Source organism: Blennius ocellaris (assembly GCF_963422515.1).
Source record: "Blennius ocellaris genome assembly, chromosome: 5".
NCBI classification, from domain to species: Eukaryota; Metazoa; Chordata; class Actinopteri; order Blenniiformes; family Blenniidae; genus Blennius; species Blennius ocellaris.
This window is the reverse complement of record NC_137654.1, coordinates 8,560,498-8,585,655: the sequence shown is the minus strand read 5'-3', so window position 1 is coordinate 8,585,655 and position 25,158 is coordinate 8,560,498. Positions and strand designations below refer to the sequence as shown.

The following is a 25,158-nucleotide window of genomic DNA, read 5'->3' as shown; positions in this document are numbered from 1 at the left end:
AAAGTGAAAAAAATGACATTCCCATGGGGAAAAAAAACACAGAAACCACTGGCCGACAGTTGTCTCGGTTGGTTAGTCTGTTTGTGTTATTGTGCAACGTTGGTGTCACATCACCAAACGGAGTGAGTCATGCTGTCAAGCCACTGATATATTGGGTTCAGTGACAGAAGCAGTGCCTTCTCTCTGGCTTCCCTCTCTCACCGCAGTTTGAGTGCAAAGGCTTGTTTTGATGCAGGTTCTTTTGCTTTCACCAGCCGCAGAGCGGCAGCGAGGGCGAGAGAGACGGACAGAGAGCGAGCGAGCGAGAGAGAAGGGGATTTCTGCAAGTGGGTGTCAGATGCAGCCTCGTGCAGTGAGAGTCATGTGCTTGGAGGAGGGTGCTGTAAATGATGAAACCTGTGAAAAATTAGCAGAGATGTGTGATGTTCAGCAGAAACCTGCTGCACCGGTTGCATAAAAGTAGGATTTTATTTATTTGTTTATTTTTTTTTTTAAGTCGACGCCGACATTGCAACGAGAGTCTTTGTGGCTCGTTAACGATGCAGATGAATAAAATCATTAAAAATAATTTATATATATATATATATATATATATATAATGTTTGAAGTGTTGTCCAAGAAAAAAAAGTGTTCTAGAGATGGCTGAGTTTCCTCTTTGAAGGTTTCCACACTGCTGTGCTTGCAGCTGCCATTAGAATTCACCCTCACCACCTCCCAGCTCACCTGGTGTGCCTCCTGCCTCTGCAGCGTTATTGATGTCGAACTTCACCCCGGCGAGGCAGCTGGAGGCGTGCGCCAGGTCACGCAATCACACTCGTCTCGTGTGGTCAGCGATGTATTTAGAAAAGTAACAGCCGTCCTGGAAGAAAAAAAAAAAAAAACCTCCCAATTTCGGGTTCCAAATCCGAAGTTCCTCGCCGGCTGCTGTGCGATGTGTTTGCCTGAGGCGGGGTTTCTGTCCGCCAGTACGGGATGAGCGCAAATACAGCGTTGCGCTAGGAGGGCGGGCAGACGCTGAAACACGGGAGGTTTGGAACTTGTAAGAACGCCGGCTGAACTCACAATTACGATTAAAGTATTTCGAAACATAGCGTGCAGGAACGGCTTGCCCAGAGCCGGAGCAACTCGTGCTTCCTGATGATCTCGCAAACGCAGAACAGACGTCCACGTCAGCGATGCGCATCGCAGCATGAAACATGCCTGCTTTACCGACGTCTGTGGACGCCGTTGCGTCTCTGTGAACGTATTTGATCTCACACACACTTAGGAAAACAAGTGAACGTGGGCAGTGTTGTTTGATATTCAGGGTTTTTTTCTTTTCTTTTAAATTGTTTCACCAAAGACATTGTTAAGTCTCTTCTTATCTGCGCCGTGCAGACAAACAGATGGCAGCCAGTTGAGATCTCGAGAACAGAAAAGAAGTAATCCTTGATGTTTATCTTAAAGGTGTTAAGAACAATGGCTTATCCTTTCCCGAGGAATCTTCAGTCATGACAACAATATGGTCTTCTTATGTTGAGAAGAGGTGTTCAGGCATACGGCTGTTGACTGCATGAGACATTTTGTCAAAAGTTCATTTTGCTCACTTCCTGTTGTCCATGAATCAAAAAAAATTGAAGGCAAGGGGGTTTACTCTGTTTCAGGCAGATACCTCATGGACTCACCTCATCTTTTATTTACTCCTCTCATCCGTCTCGGCCATCAAACTCCATTTCTTCTGTTTGTCCCAACGCAAGATAACAGAAGTCCCCCCCCCCCCCGAGTGTTGGATTGAAGTCATGACAGTTTGAACTAATGATGCCTTGCTTGCCGTCATCTAATGTCCCGTTTACATTTTCAAGTGGAAATGGAAAGCTACTTCCACTGACTGTACGTTTACATGACAATGGCGCTCCGATTCACTTAAATACAACTTTTTTGAAAAAATACGGTGGGACTTTTGGAAAACTCTCTAACTCCATCCCAGTGGAAACGGGAGAGAAACACTTTTCTGAAATTTTCTTGAATAACAATGTTTCCCTCACTCACATGGAATAGTAATCAATCTTTGTCGTGTGTCCAGACACATTTTTTTTGTTCACTCGCCAATGTGCACTGCCGTCTGTGTGCGCGGTTTCACGACAAAAACATCCAGCGCCCACTAGTGGCCAAACGTGAAAGCTACATTGTTTTCAGCATTTCTGCAATTTACGTGTAAATATTGAACGTTCTGAATCAAAAATCCAGAGCGTTTGATCGTGGAATGTTCAATCAGTTGTGGCAAAGTGTATTAGTGTGTAGAATGTATGTAAATGTGCAGATTATTTTTGCAAATGTCTCCAACATGCAGAGGTCAGAATGTGGAAGACTTCACCACGTACTGCCGGCAATCCAGACTTTTGAATAGCGATTTAATGCCAGAGGGGGAAATTACAGGAATAAAACAGAAGGGCTCTAAATGGAGCTTTACAGAGACCTGTACTTGCAAAAAAAAAAAGTACTTTAATGCTTTTCAAGTTCCCTTAATCCAGGGTTGGCGTTAGTACATCAGGGTGCAAAAGAAGTGACCTCTAGATGAAATGGAGTTGCTAAACTGTACACGGTGAGCCCCCGATGTCGTCGAAGGCTGATTAGCACTTCTCGGGAAGAATATTAATCTGATCATCCTGAGAAGATTAGCACCTCTAATCTAAAGAGGGTAAGCTGATCTGGACGTGTACATCTGTGAAGAGCTTTCAGATCTTTCAGTTTCAAATGAGCTTCGACTCTCTTGACATGAGACGCAAAAACGCTGAATCGCTCCGTCGCGTCAGTGTTCGCCGATGTGCTTTCAGAACTGGAGGTACTGCGCTTTATATTACAGAGATAAGTTTGTTGGAAAGTACGTGTTTACATAGTTGTAAACCCATATTTGCACCCCCCCCCCCCCCCCCCCCGGGGGCAGCCTTGTAAACAGCACTACGTGGTTATAAGCAGCACCCTCTGAACTGTTTATCTCCGATAGTCACGGTGGGCCTCCTCCTTTTAATCTCCGGTTCTGGACGCAGGACACCCCGGCTGGAGTCTGTTTACAGCAGGCCTATATGGTTTATATACAGGATATAAGCTGTTTGAAGGGTTTTCGTGGACAGGGTTTACGTGCAAACGCTGACCAGGTGTGTTTATTTTCCTCGCAGGTCAACCGTGTCCCCGTGGAGCGCTGCGAGCAGTACACGTCATGCGGAGCCTGTCTGGGATCAGGAGATCCTCACTGTGGCTGGTGTGTTCTGCACAACGTGTAAGTCCCTGTGTCCCGTTTGACACAGTTTTTTTTTTGGTCTTATGCTCATTAATGCGTCACATTCTTGGAACAACTACATTCAATAGATTTGTCTTGCCATGCGAAGTTCATTTCTATTCATTCACATGCCGTTCATTTAAACGGCGACAAGCAGTTTAACTCGGATATGCTTCTTGCATCAATAATTCATAAATATTGCCATCGATGTGATTATTTTATTAGTGAACCAAGATGTCCGTAAAGAGTCAGTCGGCGTCACGTATCCACAAGATATCGGGGGTTTCAGTAAGAAACAGACAATGTAAAACTCTTCTGAATAGGGGCCTAACATATGGAGACAAGATTTGTGACATAATGAGCCAGTGCTCCTTAACGTGATCGTACTTGGTGGGAGACATTACCCCGAGATGCAAACCTGAGAAACACATTAAGGGAAGATTTCTTTTATACATCGCCAAGAAATTCAACCACCGCATTCACACCTACCTGTTTCCTTTTAAAGGATGTAATTGGTGTTCCGCAAGTTGTCCTTTTTCTCCTCGGGAGACACTTTCCTTGTTGCTAATCCAGTTAAAATGACGTGGGTTAAGAAATTACCCATTCTGGGTTGATTACGTAGTTAACTTTCCGAGAGAAAGTTATTCTTTCAGGAAGTCACAGAATGTCTATGGGAGCGTCTGATGGGAGATTTAATTCTCCTTCACAAAAGTATGCAGCACTCTGACTTCAGGCCTTGATTCGATGCGTGAAGATGGTGAAGCGCTGACACGCAGACATCATCAGGGTAATGGCGAGAAGTGTTTTGGTGGTAAAGGGCAACGCCTTGTTAATATGATTGGAAGCTTGCCGTCAGCTGGTCGCCAAGCAGGCTGATGAATGAGCCACTGATTTTGAAGCCTGAATGAGCAGCTTGTACCAATCAGCTAATGTAAGTGCAGCTTAACTTTGCGCTCTGTTCTTACCCTTTCTTTCAAATGGAATTTGCAGTTTCTTTTACCATTATCGTTTTATGATGAATCGTACGTACGGATACCCTTTCCTCCGAAAAGTCTCTCGTCAGTTGGACGCGCTTCTCAAGCAGTTTGTGTCGAGTTCCAATAATCCGGATTTAGTTTATACAAGGGGTGTCAAACTGATTTCAGTTGAGGGGCCACATCCACCTCATCTGACCTCTGGAGGCCCAACATGTCGAACGGAACATATTAAACTGCAGATACGGACAAATGCAAAGTCTTTCCTTATTTTGATTCTTTTGTAACTGCAGGAATTTGCCAGTCTATTCTGAAATATACATATTAAAGGAAATCAGATATTATTATATTTGCAAAAAAAAAAAACCCTCAGCCACCTGTATCTGGATATCGTATTTTTATTCAGGATTAAAACAATCTGTCATCATCTGGAAATGGTTTTGAGTTTACATGTCTAAAGTATCACTTCACATAAGTTGGACTCATTGTTTTATTGTGAAAGGCGTTGCGTTATGTGACCTCCACAGATGCATTCATGTCGGGGGTCAAATTCTGACCAAGGGCGGTTTTGAATGTCATTTTTGCCAATCTAGTGTTTTTAGATCAGCCTGTCAGTTTTCATATTTATACTTTAAGAACAAATCCCATGACGGCCGGATTAGATCCTCTGGCGGGCCGCTCCTGGCCCCCGGGCCGCATGTTTGACACCCCTGGTTTAAACGGTCCATTTGTTTTAAAGTGGAGTCTGAGGCCGAGGCCTAGGTTGTCCCCATGCACCCAACGCCTCGTTTCCACTGCGCAGTACGTTCCGGGCCCATTGGGAGGAGCTACGACACAGCCGTCTGCTGATTGGTCGAGACGATCGTCACTCTCGACAAGTCTTCAATACTTTAAAAAGCTCATCAGCTGTATAGCCCCTCCCCTTCTTGTTCGCATACGCTGCTTTGTGCACACTGGTTGAGTTGTTAACTTTGAAATGTCGGCGCGCTGATGTTCCAATCATGACCCCGTCTACATTTTAACCGTACTCACCGCAGTGGAACCACACCAGCACCAACGAGTCTGGTCATACTTTGTTTGTACTGCACCTTGCCGTGCCGTGGAAACAAGGCGAAATAGATTCTTTGCCAATTTCGCTTCCCTGGATTTGTTCAATAGCTCGTATTGGTCTTATTGAGTGGCGTCTGCACGGATACAAGCTCAACTGTGTGAACAAAGACATTGAAGGTGGTATTTTTCCTCTGTGACTTACCCCTGCTACCGAGCACGACGACGTCAAAAGTCAAGTCGGAATGGAACGCCTGGCGGTTTTTAATTGGCGATTTCTGATGGGCTCCTCTAGATGTTCGAGGAAGGATCGCTGTGAGCGAGCCGAGGAGCCCCAGCGCTTCACCACCAGAGTGGAACAATGTGTCCGGCTGTCCGTCCAGCCCGACACCGTCTCCGTCACCATGTCAGAAGTGCAGGTACGGTACCATCCCGTTTGCTCGGTCGCTTTTTTTTCTTCTTTTTGCTCTCTTTTTAGGTGGCGTGAAGACAGATGCACAAGAAAAGCGAAGTTGATGGATGTGAAATTAGCTGAAATGAGCCTTGTTTTTTTTTTGTGTCATCGCCGGCAATCACTTTGAGCCCGAGCCGAGAATCAAGCCCCGCGCCGCCGTTCTCTGCTGCGGGACTTCACTAATGAACTCTATTGATTTACATTTCTGTGCTGTACTCCATCTCGCCGCTTTGCTTCCTCCTTCATAGCTGGTGCTCCAGGCGCAGAACGTGCCCAGTCTGTCTGCCGGAGTGAACTGCTCCTTCGAGGACTTCGTGGAAACGGAGGGACGCATCTACAGCGGACGGATATTCTGCTTGTCTCCGTCGACGAAAGAGATCGCCCCGATCACACGGGACCAGGGTAAGCGCCGGAAAGACGTGGAATCCAGTTTGGCTCATTTAGACTTCAAACACACGCAGAACTGTCCCAGAAAAGAACGATAAATAAATCATTTCAATTAAATAGTTCAATTAAAAAGACTTCATGAATTAATTATATGAATGAATTGTGTTAGAAAAATGAACCGATGGCTTTTTGAGAAAAAAAAAACCCCAACAAACTCATCAAACACGATTAATTAAGATTTGACATTGTTAATTATAAATATGCTTGTAAATATGGTGTGTTTTTTTTGGTTGATTACCTCAAGATATTATTGCTGTAAAATGTCGATTTTACGTACATTTTTTTCATCGCATCACTTTCAGAACCAGATCATTTGCCCGCCAGTAACCTTCCCCCATTACTGTAAATTCTCCCAAGCCACGGCCTCATTTACACCACCATTCAAGTGAAAAACAAACAAATTGTTTCAGCATTTTGTTTTCAGAAAAGCTTCACGTTCAGAGACGCTGAAAACAACGTAGTAAACGCGCCAGGCCACACGTTGGTGCTGTTGGTGCAGAACGATATACTATAAATATTAATAATGGCGAATGCATAGACAGAAGACCAAGTTGGATTGATGTTACATGTGATTCTCAAGCTCTGAGTGGTTTTCGACAGCAGTTTTAAATTTGACAAACAGATGGACAGCGTGGTCACAGTAGGTTTTTACCAACTCCTTATTTCCAGCCCTCAGTCGCCTCCAATTGGTGCAAAAAGCCGTTTTTTTTTTTTTTTTTTAAACAAACAAATCGAGACGTCAGCCCGTCAACCCAGTCCTCTTCTTCCTTCACTGGCTCCGTTTCTTTCGGGATTCATTTTAAGATTTTACTCGACGGCCTTGCCCCTCCTTATTTAGCAGAACCCACGACGGTCCCACGCACTGAAAGGGTGTTCAGCTCCACAAATGGGCTGCTGCTAGAGCCAGATAGAAACATGTGGGCGATCTGGCCTCCTCAGTTGCTGCTTTACTCTTGTTGATGTGTATGTTTTTACTGGAAAACACCCTCAGTGTTGTAAAGGGTTTCATAAATACATTCTGGTGGATTGAACTATAAATCTACCAGGTCCCAGGGGAAGATTGTAGTGGGCGTCTTGACACTCTGGAAGCAGCCATTGTTGTTATTGTCCATCCACTGAGCATGTGCAGAAGCAGCATTTTAGAAAAGCTTCGTTTTACCCTGTTTCCTTAGCGTTGCCTCAATATATAACAAGCTAGCAGGAGCTAACGGGCTACAGCTCTGCATAGATAAATAATTGTTATTTGACATCTCGTCGGATAATTGCTCTACCAAAGCCTAAACACTAATGCAAAGCATTACTTTGAACAAACTCGCACGGAGCAACTGCTTTAGTTCGAGAGATACACGTCTCAGTCGTTAGCATGGGGCTATAATGAGAGGAAATAACCAGGTGTTTAACTCAGTTCACCATTAAATTATGACAAACGTGAACAGTTTGTGACACTTTTAGGCGCCACATTATTCAGCAACCTCATTGCTAACGTTGTAATTGCAGCAGAATGGAACAGTTGAACAGAGAATCTTTATTTATTCGCAAATTATTCTGGGATTAACTCTGTCGGTTATTACCTAAACACCGTTTTACATTGATTGGTAACATTTCACATTTTGATGTTCCAGTAATGTCACAGTATTTTATTCCAACTGCAAGTTTGAGATGTTTTTTTTTTAATCTCACCTGATGTTTAGATGGTGCTGTTTGTGAGAAATACTTGGGGGGGGGGGGGGGGGGGGGGGGGAAGAAAGTTTAGTGACATTTAAAACTTTTGGGGAGACGACTCCATTTCTCAGAGCGGCCAATTTCGAGCAGTTACTTTTGACGGCGCACAAACATAAATTGCTTCCGTCAGACTGTTCATTCAGCTGTGTGAAGCATGCAGACATTTTGCTCTTTAAATGCGCGCATTTCTTTGCCATTATCAAAATTAGAGGCTGTGGAAGTTACAAACCCGTTTGTGGAAAGTCGCCGCTCTACTGCACTTTGCAACCGCTCTTCAAATCGTATCGATCCTGCTCGGGGGCTCGATCTTCCGCCTCGCAGGAAACGCGGTGAATCCCAAATGCCAGCTTCCCCCAGACGACAACAACAAGCACCTTGAAATGAGGCGGCTAACATTTCGGAATGGGGATCTAAGGCACAGCCGCGGGTCACAAATGGATCGGGGAAGCGTCGCAACGCAGTCGGACAATCACTTGTACATCACTCTGTATGTTTTGTGTCTCCTTATAGGCGACCAGCGCGTAATTAAGCTTCATCTGAGGTCAAAGGAGACGGGGAAGAAGTTTGCCAGCGTGGACTTTGTCTTCTACAACTGCAGCGTGCACCAGTCGTAAGTTGCTGTTCAACATAATGGAAACATGTGCTTTTAATTTCCCATGTTAAGCAGCCAGAATGTTTTTTTGTACACACACAGCGTGATGCACACTGGTGAAAAGCAATTACACATGAAAGGGCGACCGCGGTTTTTGAGCAAACGCAGAAGTGCTAAAACACCGGCCTGCAAATAAACTGGCATAATGGGGAACGGAGAGAACGGCGCGTGACCTCGGCTAATTCAGTATTCAATGTATTCAAGCTTTTTACAAATCAATTAGTTAATTAAATCTCGCGCAATGAGGAGACTACCAGTGAGTGAAATAATAAATCGATTCCTGACCAAGCAGGGCCCAGAAGAGCAGCCAAGCTTGGAAGGTCCGAAAACACATACTTGGAAATTAATTATGGCTAATTTGGAGGAAAGGAATGCCCATTGACTTTTCAGCACTGGTTTGATACCAGTTTGTAGGTTTCCATTTAATGTGTCTCTCTGCTTGACTAATTCTATTATTTGAATGAAGAAGGAAGGAATGAGACTAATACACAGCCTTCATAGAGAAAACACTCATTTGTTGGGGAACGATCTGTTTAAATCGCTCGGTTGATGAAAAAAAAATACGTGATTGTTGTTCCAGTTGAATGGGTGCTGGTTTAACAAATGTGTAAAGTGATGCACTTTCACAATGCAAGAATCAAAGCATGTAGCGAACGCTGACTGATGAAAAAAGTCCGTTCTGGAGCTAATTCATTTACTTTTATGAGTCAGCCGAAGCTAAAATCGAACTTTTTTTTTCTTACCTCATAGCACTTTTCCACTTAATGTTAGCTTCAGCACCAGCTTTGTATATATTTCTTTAATTTATCAATTTTATGGCTGAGAAGTCAGGATAGCCACATCTTTGGCTTAATGGCTTCAGAATTGTTCACGTAATGTGCAAAGACTGAGCGGAACTCTCAAAACCTGGCAGTTCTTCAACATAACTGTGTGTTTGATGACTCTGAGAGACTCGTGTCACAAATGTTTGACATGCAAGTCAATCTTGTCTATGATTGGAGATTACACGATTACACAAGTCTTTTTTCTTTCTTTCTCATGAGTAGTGTAAAGCTACAAAACTGTGATTCTCTTGTTTCTGGTCATTCTGAACTTTTTTGTTTTCATACTGCAAGCGGTGTCTGAGTTATGCTTACGCTAAGTATATATGGTGAAGTAGGGCTGGGCGATTTGGCCCAGGAAAAAAACTAAATCCATGATTTTTGAAAGAAAAATTTGAGTTTCGATTCGATTTTTGATTTTTTTTTTCTCAATGCACCTAAAAATGACTTGCAGACATCAGGTATATTTTCAAAAGTGCAACTTGATTGTCCTCCAACTGTGGTGCATATAAATGCATATAAATTATCCCATAATGATAAGAAGTAAATGAGGTGCTGTCATTCATCAAATACAAGCTTTAACCTTGGTTTAAGCAAAAGTGCAACATCAAAATACGGAAACTCACAAGGAATGGTAAACTTGAATTTGCAAAATAAAAATATTTTTTTTGCTGCAAATTCCACATTGTTCAAGTGTTTCAACACACGAGATGGGAGTGTGAGAGTAAATGATTTGTTGTCAGATCCTCTCTACCTTGTTGTGGCTTCAGGAGGACTTGACCAATGGACTTTTAGAAACTACTGCCAAAACATTACCTGGAAATTGGGCATTACATCAAAATTGTTACATAACCATCCAGTAACCAAAAGCGTTGGGAAAATCTCACAAAATAAACTGTCAAAGCTTTGAAACTACAATTTTTACATTTCTTTATTCAGGTACTTTTGTTTTTTTTTTTATTTTTTTAGGAGTTTTTGTTTAGTTATTGTTTCCAAGACACGATTTGAATCCAACATCTCTCTCCTGTATTTAAAATCCTATTATTTGGAAGCTTCCTCCAACACGTTCTTTCATTACTGTAGTCAGTATTCTGTGTTGTGGTTCACTTTGTCAGAATATGCAGGTCGGTTAGAGGTCATTTGTCCATTGGCCGTCTAGAACCACCTCTCTCCTCAGTTGTAGCAGCCCAGGTTCAGTTGGTAAAGCAGGTCGTCTCTCTCTCGGAAGGTCTCAGGTTCGATCTCCCGTCTGTCCACACGCTGAAGTTGAGCAAGACAGGCAGCTTCCTCCAGTGGTGTGTGTGGACATATCGCTCAATGTAACTTTTCAATAGACAAATGTTATGGTTCTTTAGTGTGATGTGGTCCATGCAGCCATCTCTTTCCTCTTATACTCTCTCATCCCTCTCTGCAACTGCATGAAAAAGACATTACAACGCTCTTTGGGGGATGTTAAATCTCGGGAAAAATTATATATGTGAACTCCATTTGCCATTTAAGTTAGGGTCACTGGGACCAGAGCCAAGACTTAAAGGACCCATATTGTGCTATATTTCATGTTTCACAGTCCATCCTATGCTCATGTAGGATAATAAGTTGGGTGATACAGTATAAACGCTCAAAACTTGTGAAATTCTAGTTATTTCTTGGATTGAGCTGACGTCACCTCTCATGAAACTGGTGGTTCTCAGCTCCTCCGCCTCCTCCACCCCCTCGGTGACGTAGCCAGCAGCTCACACTCGTAGTTGTAGTTAATGTACCTACAGACCTCGGCGCCTCGTTAGCATCTTTTATTGTGTGAATAGCAGCAGGTTTCAAGATGAGCTTCTAAGTAAGTCCAGTTTCAAAGTACCCGTAGTTCTGGAAGCTTCTTTGGTGAAGTGTCGCTCAAGAACAAACACATTCTTTGCGGAAAAGAAAAAAAAAAAGTCCAGCCACATTCGCCGCTGTGTTTCTTCTTTCAGCAAGACAAATTGTGCGCTCCTTGGCACATTCGTGGGTGTGTTTTGTTTTGGTTTCTCCACATATCAATCTTCCTGGAGGCGGGGCTTCTCCAGCTCTGTGCCGCGTCATCATGGTGGTGCCGCGTCATCAAATTGAATCAAGGCGTTGAGCTCCTCCACCAGTAAGAACAGAGAAAGATCGCTGTGAACTCCAGCTTGAGGGAATCAATGAAAAAAAAACACTTTGGGGATGTATATGAACCCCAAATAGCACTTTTATGATGTTTAAAGCACAGAGATGTCGATTTAGTATAATACGGGACCTTTAACAGAGAAAACTCACCCTGCAGATGGTCTCCAGTCACACAGAGACGTCACAGAGAAACAGACAGTCACACGTATGCCTTTGGAGTTTGGAAGAAGCCAGGTTCCCCAGAAAACATCGCCTGAGGAAGATCATGCAGACGACTTGACACATAAAGGTCTCAGCCGCTATACCATTAGATCAGGTTCAGGTCATTTATAACTTCTGATCATAAAAACCTACCCAGTTGTACTAATACACATAATAACGTGATCTCAATATCGATGCACCGATAATACCTAACGTACATTTCGAGCTCGGTTATGATCTTTATCCTAAACATTTAAAAGAAAACAACAATGTGATGAATGACCTAGATGTTCATTTGAACGTACTTCAGGAGAGGAGGCGAAGATGAGCGCGGGCGGCAGAGCAGCAGTGAGATCGCCCCGATAATGAATGAAGAATGTGTTCCTAATTGTCCCGCCTTGTTAAATAAAGGTTAAATGAAAATAAATAAAATGTCACTCGCTTAAATGACTCTTGGCTGCTCCCCGTGAAGTCGCTGTACCGGAGTTCCTCTCTTTCCTCATCCATTTCCTACATCTCCCTTTTAAACATGTGCACCGTGTCACTCGGTAAAATTAGAAGAAAACAAAAAACGGATCAGTGCTCTAGAAAATGTCCATCCCCCCCTCTCTCTCCAGGTACCACACCTTAAACTCCATCACGGTTCCAGATGAGGTGCCAATTATTTGAAATTCTTCAGGAGTGGCAGCTGTAACATGATTTATTCAAACCCCTGACATTTAGGGTCTGCTGAGATGTGTGCGTGGTGTGATCAAGATCTAAAGAGCTCCCCACGGCCTTCAGAAGAAAGGTTTTGGGTGCCTTTGAGCCTGGCGAGGAATTAAAAAAAAGAAGAAAAAAAAACGCACCCCCAAATGAGTTGAAATAAATAATCCCTTTGAGAGAAGAATTATCTACAAGTCACAAAGAGTTCATGTGTCCAGGACTGAGGGGGAACGTCATCGCGTAGCCTTTGTATAAGTGTAGAATTAAAGAGATTCCATACGTCTGCATTGGGGGAGAATGAACGTGACCCGACCTGTGACCAAATCAATGACTAATCAACCCTATCCGTCTAATTCCAGATTCATTCTTTGTCGATAAGTTCTAAGTCCTGTCACACATTTGGAAACAAGTCGTCCCAGAGTAGACGATGATGGTAAACGGACTTCACTTAGACACTGCTTTTCTACTGCGTGAGCGACCCCCAAAAGCGTTAATCACATTGACCCATTCACATACACATTCACACACCAATGGAGGAGGATTTACTGCCATTGGGTAGAGGGCAGGGTATGAATGGGACGGATCACCAATTTATCGCAGGGAAAACACAGTGAGATTCACTAATTAACTCACTGAGCATGTACATGTAGATGTACTTTGAGTTGAAGCCACTTCAAACGATGGAAGACTTGAATAGATGTCGAGCACTTTGCACCGCTGCTGTCACCATTAGTGTGTGTGTGTGTGTGTGTGTGCGTAGCTCGGCTCATTAAGTGTTACTTGAAGAAAATTGGCATAGACAAAGGTAGAGCATACAAACGCTATGTTAACCATGAGTGCACCGCGCTTCTCTTTATTTATTTTAAAATGAGTAAATGATGCTTTGACTCCGTTTTCCTCCCACAAAATGTACGTGAGGCTAATTGCTGGGAATAATAAGGAGAATATTTGACTTAAAAACAGCTGATTCTGACTGTCTCCTTTCATTTCCAAACTCCCAGCGTCCTACTCAGAAGAGTGAAAAAAAAAGAAAAAACCCACTCGTCCTGCCGTCATGCGTCCCTCAAGCCCGCAGACCCACTTTCGCTTTCCCGTCGTCCCGCCTCCTCCTCTCTCGTCTGCCTCTATGACTTTCTCCTCTTTCCTCCCTCACTCCACCTGTCTCTGTCCCCTGGCCTACCATCCTCCTCCGCTCCCCGTCTCTCGCCACTCTCTCGTTCATCAGGCCCGCTTATTGCCTGCTCTCTGCTCTCGGCCCCGCATACATCTGCATAGTAATAGCCCGTTAATTAGCTCCAGCCGAAGCGCCTGCGTGGCGACGGTTGTAATGGAGTGGCCTCGCTTAGAGAGGGAGAGCTCACCTGGGCCACTTCTCCGGGGCCCCCGGGCCCAGTTCAGTGGCTTTCCATTCATTTTTTATTTTTTTATTTTTTGAGGGGGGGGGGTTTGCTCGCGAAGTGAAGGGCATGAAGTGGTAAAGTAAGTGCGTGCAGGACATATTGACTCATTTGCGCGTGTGGGTGTGCGTTTCTGCTGTGCACATCTGATGAGCCGGCGCGCCGCCGACTCGCCTCTTTGCTGCATAAACAGGCGCGCTGCTGTTTAAGCCTTTGATGTGGGCTTTGCTCGCCCCCTCCGGACTCCGTAGGACGGTAAGACTACAGTATTACCACAGCAGCTGTAACCCAAACCCACGGACAACACCGCCACCGCCACTCCTCCCTTTTCTCCGCCACCTTTCCCCCAGAAATCTTTGACCTCGGCCGCGTTTGCGGGATCAGGAGTCGCCACGACCGGCGACTCGTGATGAAGCCGTCCTCACGGGCGCGAGCGGATTCCCTCGCGTCAGCAGACGGGCGGCATCTGTAAAGATCCGTTTACCCGACAGGACTTCCCGCCCGCGCGCGCATCCGCCTTCCCCGAAAGGCAGGACGCGGCGATCGGAGCCTGCGCGCACACTCCCGCAAGCGCGCAAGCTAACAGGTGTGCACGCAGTCGGAAGGCAGCGCAGCAGAGACGGAAGGCACAGACTTGGCACAGCACATCACGCTGCGAGCTATTTACATACGCTGTTACAATATCGGAAATTTGCATTAAAAAAGAGAGTTTGGAATAGTTTAATTGAGCATGCGGGAGGAGGAATAATGCATCTTTAAAGGGAGGAAGAGAAACAAATAGGAAAAAAAAAAGGGGGCGGAGGGGAGGGTGCTCCTTCCCCGAGAGCTGGAGGAAGGGGAAAACACGAATGGCGAGCGGGTGAGAGAGAGACATAAAGCAGAGTGTTAGCGGACCAGACAAGGATTGTGCCCATTGTGTCAGGAATAATGCGTCTCACGCAGCTAAAAGGTTAGCGCCCCAGCCTCAGGCCGCCATGACCATTACAATATGAAAGGGCTAAAAATCTATGTGTTGAAAAGAAGCACTCCAGGGAGGGGACCAGCCCCCCCCCCCCCTCCTCTCATTTCCAGGCAGACCATTCGTCGTCGCCGCCTTCTTCATTCTGCAGGCACCACTTTGACTTATTTTATGGGAAACAAATGCACACACCCAAGGCATGGCTTATACACAGGAAGGACTTTAAAAGTATTTGTCAGGGAAACAAGCTTTAATGGAAATCAGAGGAGGGGGGGGGGGGGGGGCTTGGTGAAAAAGTTCACTGGAGACAAAGTGATACTTTAAAGTCTAAATTTAAAGTTTTTATTTTGTTGTGGCGCAGAGTATATATGATGGAAATGTGTACATTTACGTTAAAACAATTACGACTACCAAAAACAACTACAATCTCAAACTTGAAGCCAATTTTAATGAAACCTTCTGGTGCAAAATACAGTGAAATGTCCTCTTGCGTGTCTCTTTTGATGCCCGCAGGCCTTATGTTTGTATTTGATGCCGCCGCTTTAATAGAAATCAGAAACTTGGCAAAAGGTGAGGTGTCGATCAACTTCAGTGCCAGCTCTGCGTTCTATACAGAAAAAGAGAAGAAAACAAAACTGATGAAGATCTTCCATTTCACACCAATTAATCAAATAAAAAAAGTGTCTGTATCGTATGACTGAATCAACCATTATTTAGGTGGACACACATGAGAATGTGTGTCCACAGGGATGCAGGTTCAAATGGTTAAACATTGATCCCTTCACTTTTCAGCATCAGACATATTAGATATTATAATATATTATATTATCTAATATATAATATTAATGTTATACAAGAACTTTCACGCAATCATGCGCCACTAGTCAGAGCGACAGCACTACCAGACAGTAGTGATTGTGAAAATGAACCTATCACCACCACATCAACTCCAGTATCGGTATATTAACCGGCACCCTGCATAGTGATTAAAGGCTCTTAATTCACACAATATATGTCAGGAACAATAAAGACTACATTTCTATGTTTTATAGACGAGTTGACAAGTCGCTGAGACCCAGGCTGCTCACGCTGGACGGATGGAGAGCCTTGCATGTCATTGGTGTGTGTGAATGGGTGAATGTGGCTTAACACTGTAAAACGCTCTAAAGGCTGTTAAATCAGTGTAAAAGCCCTATAGAAGTGGAATATTTTTGACCATTTAAATACACTATTGTCGAATGTAAAATTGTCGTATTGACTCTCTAAAATACCGTCTTGTCATTTATATTTATTTGAGAGTTGGACTTGATAGTCGGTTGCTTGTAAACCAGCTGCGCTAATTCCTCAACGCCCGACTTACTGGCTTTCCAAAAGTTATATTAGAAAAGGGCTACTTACTCTATTTTGATATTTTCTCTCGTATCACCATGTGTGCCAGTGATGCGCTCAGCCTTCATGTGTTGTTTTGCACATAAGAGTATACAATAAGTTTAATGGCGTATACTTGTTTTGATACTCTGTATCAAAGTAGCTAAAGGTTAGTACTTGCACGTGTACTTGTCCTTTATGAAAGTTGTATCAGCACATTTCCAGTTATTATACAAACAACCAGTACGAAGCAATTAAAAGTACTAATGTGGACTTGTAAAATGTTGGTTTAATTAGCTTCAGAGATCTTTTTTTTTTTCCCCAGATAGGTAGCAGTATTCTTTTGTAGTTGTACTTGTGGCTCCACAGCTTAGTAAATGTGACCTGGTGAAATTAAACTGCGGGTTGAGACTCGCAGACTTACTACTTTTGGACTTTGACGACGACGAGATGTAATAATATCTTATTATGAGGCAATGTCCCCAGTTGAGAATCTAAACTTCTCATTTGGCGCCTGCGCTTGTATAACTTAATGATGTATGCATCACTTTATTACTGCACACTTTGGAGCTTTATTGGATGAAACACAAAAGAGGCCTATTTATAGATCCCATCGCGGAGCCGTGTCTTATCTTGCTTCTAAGCGCTGCGCACATGAAAGACTGGCAGATGTCTGGGAGACATGATGTCAGACCAATCAGAGGTTTTAATCGGAATCACAGCGCGCCGATATCGCGGCTTCAAGCACTGACTGGGCCATTAAAGCTTGAAGTGTCACGCCTCAAAATGGGTCAGTGGCCTATTTGGTTGAGGTCGAGACCTGCGGTTGGCCGATCAGATCAAAGGCCGGCGTCCGAATTAGGGAAGAATCCGCAGCTTTATATCTGTGACTTTATCCTCAGACCGGACCTAAATGAGCAATATGATCCCTTCACTTCCTTCACACACGCGTGAGCGGGGGGGGGCGGGGGGGGTCAGCGCTCGCATATCAGCGTCTTTGTTCCATCGATCTCGCTTTGCTTAGAATCAAAAGCGCAGGAGGAGATGAAAGAGGCATTTGACCCGGCTCTGTTTCGCCGGTCTCGTTAAATAGCAGGGGGGTTTTTATTGACTGCATCGCAGCGCCGTGACTACTTACCCGAGCCGCTCGTCCATCCATCGACGGCTCTACAGTCGAGACACGGATCCACGGCCCAGGTGACCCGGAGGAGTGCGTCCGAGTCAACACGGGCGGCGGCGAGCGAGTGTGTGCGCGCGCGTGCGTTATTGCAATCGCGAGGCGCCGCGCACGGACAATCGATAAACCTCGGGGTTAATAGTGAGGGGGAACTGGCTCACTGGCTTTACTAACAAACGTCAGACTGTTAGCATAACCTCCATCCACCACCCCCACCCACCTCTCTCCCCGAGGAAATCCACCGCCATTGATTAGCAAACCTCACACCGCCGTCCGGGCTCCACTAGCTTATCTCCGGCTGTACCGCCATCGCTCTTTCTCTGCAGTACAGAGGCATTCCGAGTGTTAACCCTCCAAATTCACAATAAACCAAGGACGGGGTGGGGGTGGGGGGGGGGGACGTAGGCAGAGTGAGGATTAGACTAAAATCCAATTTAAAGTCGGCCTTTCCGGCGCGGCAGCAGGGTGGTGCTGTGAGCTGAGCGCTTGTCCTTCAGTTTGGAGGATCCGTTTTTGAAACCCCCACGGCGGCTCATTACTGTGGCAGTTTAGCAGCAGACCGGTCAGAGATCAGGAGTCTGTCAAACAGTGAAGGTGTGATTGTGATTTATAGTTTACCACTAAACTTTTGTTTTTCTCTCGATGAGGGCTTCCTCCAAGTCAAGCCTTGTGCTTTGTCTGTGCTGTTTACGTCTCTCTGCTGTGTTTGGATGCGTTATTGAATGGGATTGTGTAGGTTTGTTTCGTACATGTGGGAACAAGAAAACAAAACACATTAATATAACAGTGCAGAAAGCAAAGTAAATAAATAAGAAAATACATCAATAATGACCCGACATATGCAAAAATATATATATACTGATTACAAACAGGCCGTCCTCCTCCCTGTACTTTGTGAACACCATCTTTTCGTACCGTTTCTTTACACCGGGTTGTGGTTGGACAGTTTGAGCTCCACCTCCAAACTGTTCCACAACCTCATTCCACATACTGGCCAACAGAAGGACTTTACAATCTTCTGTTTTAACTTGAAATCCACTCTCCAGTTTCAACTCCCATCTTTTTAAAAAAAACAAGTTGTGAATAATCGTAGGACATTGGTTGTTTATTGTTTTATACATTATTTGCGTTGTCCGAATCTGTACCCGGTCAGTCATTTTTTATATTTTTGATTTTACGAAGAGTGATTTTGTACGATCGCTATACACAGTTTTATGAATGATCGTTATTGCTATGATTTTAAACTCAAATCTCTTGTTTTAAATGACAATGCTTTACATTGAACTGTGCTTTACCTTCACCCATCCCCTATGAAATGGTGAAAAGTGAAACATTTAGTTCCTTGTTGTCATCAATAATCTTGAGATTGATTATTTTTCTTTTTCTTTTTTTTATCCTTCTATGCAACCTGTTGTATCAGAATCAGATTTTTTTTTATTGTCATTGGAATCAAAAATAGCAGCTCTCATAAAGAAACTGCAAACAACAGAAAGTGCAAAGATAATTAGTGCAAATACCATCAAATCAAAAATCTGTAAAACTGCAAAGAATAAATAGCATTTCACTCCACGTTATACTTTGTGTGATGAATAAAGGATTTGGCTTGACTTGAGATGTGTTAATTTAATTAAATTCGGGAATTAAGAATCAAGGATACAGTTGAAACCTGCTTTTCAAAGGCAGCGTTCAGAAAGTGAAACAACTTGGTTCATTTTTTCCGAGAGAGAAAACGCAACAATCCAACACGAGCAAACGAAGGGTACGGTGAGAAGGAAAAAGTTGCTTTAAACAGGAAGAAACCAGAGGTTTCGGGGTTAAAACGATCAGAAAGAAGAAGACAGAGGCCGACGTGACGGGTGCAGGAGGCTCACACCTGAAACTTCCAATATTACGTTTGTAGTCGTAACGCTATCACTTGTGTACAATCTAATACTTGTAGAGGGAAGGTTTTTTTTTGTTTTTTTGTTATTTCTTTGCGGCTGCAGCGAGAAGCTTCCCTCACGTTCGGTGAAAACTGGATGATGATGAGCAGAAAGGACCTCACAAGAAGTCGAGCGGCGACTGTGGGCGTTGTCGGAGGACCGGTTGCCTCGACTTGACAGCGGATGGCAGCAGAGACTGACACCACGTGTAATTAGAGCGCGCTTTTCTAAAAACCTGTTAAGTGGCGTTCAGATCTGACGCGGAGTAAAGACGAGAAAGTCGAGAGTTGTTTTCAATAAAAGGATTTCAGCCTACTGGTTTTGTTTTTTTTTTTGTTTTGGGTTTTTTTTTTGAATGACACACCCAATAACTTTACTTCTGTCGAAGTCTCTCTAATTCCGATTGCTCTTCTCACAATACGCTTGTCTTTTTCATTTCCAAACCACAGTTGCAGCCTGATTTCTAAGTGTTGACGAAGGCGACGAAGAGGAGGTCGTCTGTTTGTTCCTGTGGGTGTCGCATTGACAGAAGGCAGGGAGTAATTTAATACAGCAGCCGCGTGGAAAAGTGTGATCGAGCAAAGATTATGAGTTTTCTTTCTTTCTTTCTGACTGAGTGAAAGAATGCTAGATTAGCTTGTTTTATTTGAGTCAGTGTTCACTTCCCGTTCCTCTCTCTGGTAGCCATGATAGCCTTGTTAATCCGCGTTCCGATGTGTTCGTATTCATTTTGCTTCCTCAACTCTGAAGGAATAAGGCAAAGGAAGGAGAGAGAGACAAAAAAAAAAAAAACAACCCAAAAAAACAAAACAAATGTTATATAAAGACAGGCTTATCTTGGTCTGCCAGCTTAGTTCACTGTAAGCCTCCAAGCATGGAGAATAAGAAGGGAGGAGTGGATCGCCAAGGATTCTCTGCCGCTCTCGTTCGGCTGTTCCGCCTCGGCCTCGCTGACAGCTGGAATGAAGACTTAACGCACGACGCCGCCGTTACACTCGTCGCTCCAAAGTGATTTCCTCAGATTGGACCGTGAGCATTTTGATGCCGTGCGACCGAGTGGATGCGTGACGGCCGCCCCGGGGCCTGTCGGTGTCTGATACCGCTGTCCAAAGGTAGTTTTGCTTATCTGGCCTGTTGTCCCTCAGCGTGTTGCAGGTGGGAACCTGAGATCGTACTCATCTGGAACCGTCAGCGGCCATAACCGCTATCGAGCTGGATCAACTGCCGTTTAGCCTTCGACTTTATTCATTATGATTGACCTGAAAGAACCTTAGTGGGAACTGAAAGGAACATACGTGGATCTTTCTTCTGAACCTGGTTTTGTCTCTCTGTTAGCTTATCCACCTGACCCAACGCGTGGAATGGGCACTCGGTAGAGCGCACGCCTTCGCCAACGAACCCTTTAATATATAGTTCTAATCTGAAGGTTAAATCATGGTCGTCTGTTGGTTCCCATTATTTTGTGTTACTTGAACGCACCGTTAGAAAAAGTCGGCATGTGATTGGCTGACAGTAGAAAAGGGTGCGAGGAGCGGAGTTAGCATTGTGCTAAGCAGACGGTTAACGGCAGCCGCAGCGCATCTCCATGGCAACAGATGCTGATCTTCTTCGATCTACTCCAGGAGGGAGGTGCCTCTCATGGGACATTTTATTGCCGTTTTTTGGGGGGATTTTTGGGGGGAAACGGTTAGCTGTTAACTTTTCTATATCTAACTGATTGGTCCGCGGACAAATCACGCCTGAATATTTCATGCAATTCGGGTGAATAATTTTGTGAAAACTTGGTCAAATTCATACAAACATACATACAAACCAATGAATAAATACACACAGGCAAAAACATAACCCCCCCCCCCCGCCAACCTTCGTTAGCAGAGGTACAAATACCTTATCAGTAAGCTCTGATCATAACTTTCACCTGTTTGTTTTCTTTCCTCGTGTTCCAGGTGTCTCTCTTGTGTGAACGGAAAGTTCCCGTGCCACTGGTGCAAATATCGTCACATGTGCACGCAGGACGCCAGCGACTGCTCCTTTCAAGAAGGACGAGTGAACACCTCCGAGGTTAGTGTGTCAACACGCACGCACACACACGGACACACACACACACACGCACACACTTCTTGAGAATCCAAAACTCGCCCAATTCCATTTCTGTCGATACGGAAGAGCCAAATATCAAAGGATCAAACTAAATGTTATTATGGTTAAAAGTTAATCCAATGAGGGAAACCTCACATGCTTGATACAATGGCGGTCTCTCTTTCAGGCAAGTGTGGTAACTCATTGTTTACTCTTTTCTTACTGAATTGTTAAATGACAGCTCATATTTCGTTCATATTTCTCTACCAAAAAGATGATCTCATTCTTAAGAATTTTAAGTTATTTTTTTTACCCCATCAGTTGTCAAAGAGAAATTAGTCTACATCAAGTATTTACAACTTTTATGACCAAATGAGCCGTTTTCACGATTTTTCCACCAATACAATTTTTTTCAGGAGCCACAAAACATGTTAATTATCTGAAATAATGAAAAAAACATCTGCAATAAAATTGAAAACAAAAAATAAGGTTGCATCAAGGAAGTGTCGTAGGAACAACTTATGTATGTTTCATTATATGTGTAGCTGTTGTCGCCATCTTGACTTGATTTCATGGATTTCCCCACTTTCGCCATTTTATACATCTTGTTTACAGTCGCTGGATGTTTTAAGCAGTTTTAACTTTTATTAGTTCATCCATTTTTTCCCTTTCTTTTCTTTGTTATTTGTTATTGTTCTTTTCCTCAAAGCTGTTCTGTGTGTTTTAGCTGCTTTACCTTAATTAGCCATGCAACTTAAAAAAAAACCAAAAATGAAAACAGATATTTATTTACATGACCTATTATGAAAGGCTCTGGGAGCCACTGCAGGGGGGCTGAAGAGCCACAGGTTGTAAGACTCCTGGTTTACACATATGAGGCAAGTTGAGAAACCTTTTTGAATTTGTCTTTGGTTATGAAAAGGTACTATTCTGCGATGGATCACATTTTCCTAACAACATGGAGTCTTTGAACAAACGAAAGAAGTGAAATTACAAGTCATCTATGAATATAATTGAACTGTTTAGAAATCAAAATATGTTGACCTCGCTGTAAACAACAGTTTCTACAGCATACACACACACACACACACACAAAGCATACCCAAACATCAATGAGCACATGTAGTTAAACACGGCCTTACACATAAAGAAAGATTCCGATGCACAAAACAGCCCATGAAAACATTTATGAGCGCAAATGCACCCATGTACAATGGCGTAGTAACGTAGAGGGTGCAGCTGGGCCTCTGTGTGTGTTTGTGTGTGTGCGTGCGCGTGTATGTGTGTGTGTGTGTGTGTGCAGCCCTGCGAGTGCCCCAGCAGCAGCTGTTGTACTCCAAGCAGCGTTGGATTTATTCACTTATAAACCATGCAAATATAACATTTGGGACGGCGGCGGTGGCGGCGGCGCTCCCATTTGCATACTCATTCACCACGACTGAAGACTCATCCTTCCAGGAACCGAGTCGTTCTTGCCGCCGTGCCACTTTCGACGAACTCGCACAAGAGCAATAGATATTTTAAGAATTCTTCCTCCTCTCAGCCTCTTTTCTCTCGTGTTTCCCGATTTCAAGCAGTAGTACAAGTACTCAGAACCAAGTATTTGGTCGAACTACGTATATAACTCTTCTATTTATCTCTCTACACCTACACATCCATGCAGAGCGAAAGGTTCACCAAATCACATGAATACATCGCGTTTTGCTGCACAATTGGAATGGATGTCATATTTGTTTGTTAACCACACTGGAAATCTAGGAAGTGGTTTGAATTGTTTTGGTGAAGCAGTGTCTGCTGGCTGTGAATGTGTGCAGTGAGCTACAGTGTGGTTATCGGCTGCAGAGTCGCTAACCAGCTGAGGGTGAAGTTAAAAAAGCAAAACTGTGTGGTATAATTATATTTTCTCTCTGCACCAGACTATTAGTGGTATCACTGTGCCTGCTCTTGTCGGTCCCTTCCATCTTTGTAAGATACATCTCAATTCCAGTTAAACATAACAATTACAACCTGACAATACTGCGGCGAGCACACAGATGAATGTGATGCCCGTCGGTCGGAGCAGGTGGACTCCTCGCAGTTCAAAGCCGGGGCCCGGTGCTCCGGTAAGCACATAAATTAAAACGCTCCTGCTCAGCGCCGCTAATTACTATTGCATAATTCACACAGCCTTGTAGAGTCTGAGCTACCGCACCCCTGCATTTTAATATCTTTCCAAACAAAGTGTAACCATGAGAGGGAGCAACCAAAGAATGAAGTGTGTTAACTGTTGAGTGCTGGCTGTCCATGGCTCCCCCCTCGTCCCGCCGCGCCGGGCTGACAACCCGACTTCATCTCGTTTTGGAGAGCCACCCTAATTCATCTTCTATTTATTTTTTTATTTAAATTTTTTTAGGGGTTCACTTTCTCCTCGCTCCCTTCCACTCTATCTCTTTGGTGCAGGCGTTGCTATGGTTACCAAGACACTTTGACTGTCAGAAGGGGTTTGTTGAATTTTGATCCACACACACACACACACACACACACACACACACACACACACACACACACACACACACACACACACACACACACACACACACACACACACACACACACACACACAAATTCACAGCCCGGTACCATCCCTGCATCCTCACGCGGATTATTGTTATTATTAACGGAGCAGACGGCGGCGTTGGGCTTACGCGTGTTCATTGAGCGCGGGTAACACTTCACACGCTGGCTCGGGCGAGCGGCGGCGAAGTTTCCACGTCACACATTTATCTCCCCCAGCCTTGATTTTGTTCCAATTTGCCAGTTCGTAGCCCCCGCTGAAAGCAATATTGCCCATCACGGCTGCCTGGGGGGAGAAGAAAAAAAACAGAAAAAAGTTTCCCCCCCCTGTGTCATTAGCAGTCAGTTGCCAAAGTGATTGAATTCACACTACACTGGTTATCTTCCCAAAGGCATTTGTCATATTTCTCGAGGCTGACTTCACTTCATATCTGATCAAATTCCGAGCATCTGTGAATTTGCGGTACAGGTAAACCAGGGGAAACGCACATAAACAGATAACCGCTAACTCCCCCCCTTTTTAGTAAAGTAAGTAGAATTCTCCACCGTCACCTTTTGCATTGAAGAATGTATATAAATCAGTGGCAGTTTTTTATTTTTTTTTTGACAGCAGATAAACAGAGAGGCACATTAGGGGCGACCAGGCAGAAAATTGGCAAGAGTCGGAAGAAACACTTGAGAAGGCCATCAACAGAAATGCATATAAACACAAACAATGAGAGAAACAAAACACGGGTAACAACAAACAAACACAGAGACAAACAAATTCGCTCTGCTCCAATGAACGCCGGCGTCCGGGCACCGGTGGCGTCGATGGGGCCGGCGCCGGCGCCGGGCCCGGGAGCTGCTGCAAATGACTTCATTTTAGAGTCAAGGAAATAGGAAAGAGTAAGACAATAATACACACACACAAAAAAAAAAAGGAACAAGGAACTAAGTAATAGAAAAGCAAGGCTTGTTCACGTTTCTTCGTCCGTCCATGAGCTCGCCGGCGTCACTCATTTATTGATTGCAGTTCGCCGGCTTGTTAATTAAGTCGTTCATTCATTTTGTGTGTGGCTGCTTTTCAACTCCGGATATTTTTTTTTTTTTTCATGTACCGCAAAAGAATTAATGCAGCGCGTGATTGACAGCAGAGACACAAAATAGCTGCCAAATCACATCCCCTGATGGGAGCTCTGACAACGAGCAACTTATTTTTCTTTTATCGCGTGTGTGCGTGTGTCTGTGTGTGTGTGTCTGTGTCTGTGTGTGTGTGTGTGTGTGTGTGTGTGTGTGGGTGTGTGTGT

General features: G+C 44.1%; 1 protein-coding gene across 2 annotated transcripts in view; it reads left to right on the top strand.

Moving 5' to 3' along the window:
• The first annotated feature begins 3,174 nt into the window (after nt 1-3,174).
• Nucleotides 3,175-25,158, top strand: part of LOC308130274 (plexin-A1-like) — a 137,869-nt gene continuing 115,885 nt past the window's right edge. For both annotated transcript variants that reach the window (XM_080496522.1, XM_080496521.1), the window contains exons 1-5: nt 3,175-3,256; nt 5,573-5,696; nt 5,980-6,133; nt 8,411-8,510; nt 21,184-21,298. In XM_080496522.1, the coding sequence (XP_080352648.1) occupies nt 5,682-5,696; nt 5,980-6,133; nt 8,411-8,510; nt 21,184-21,298 (384 nt within the window). In that variant the 5' untranslated portion in view covers nt 3,175-3,256; nt 5,573-5,681. The remainder of the gene's footprint in view (nt 3,257-5,572; nt 5,697-5,979; nt 6,134-8,410; nt 8,511-21,183; nt 21,299-25,158) is intronic.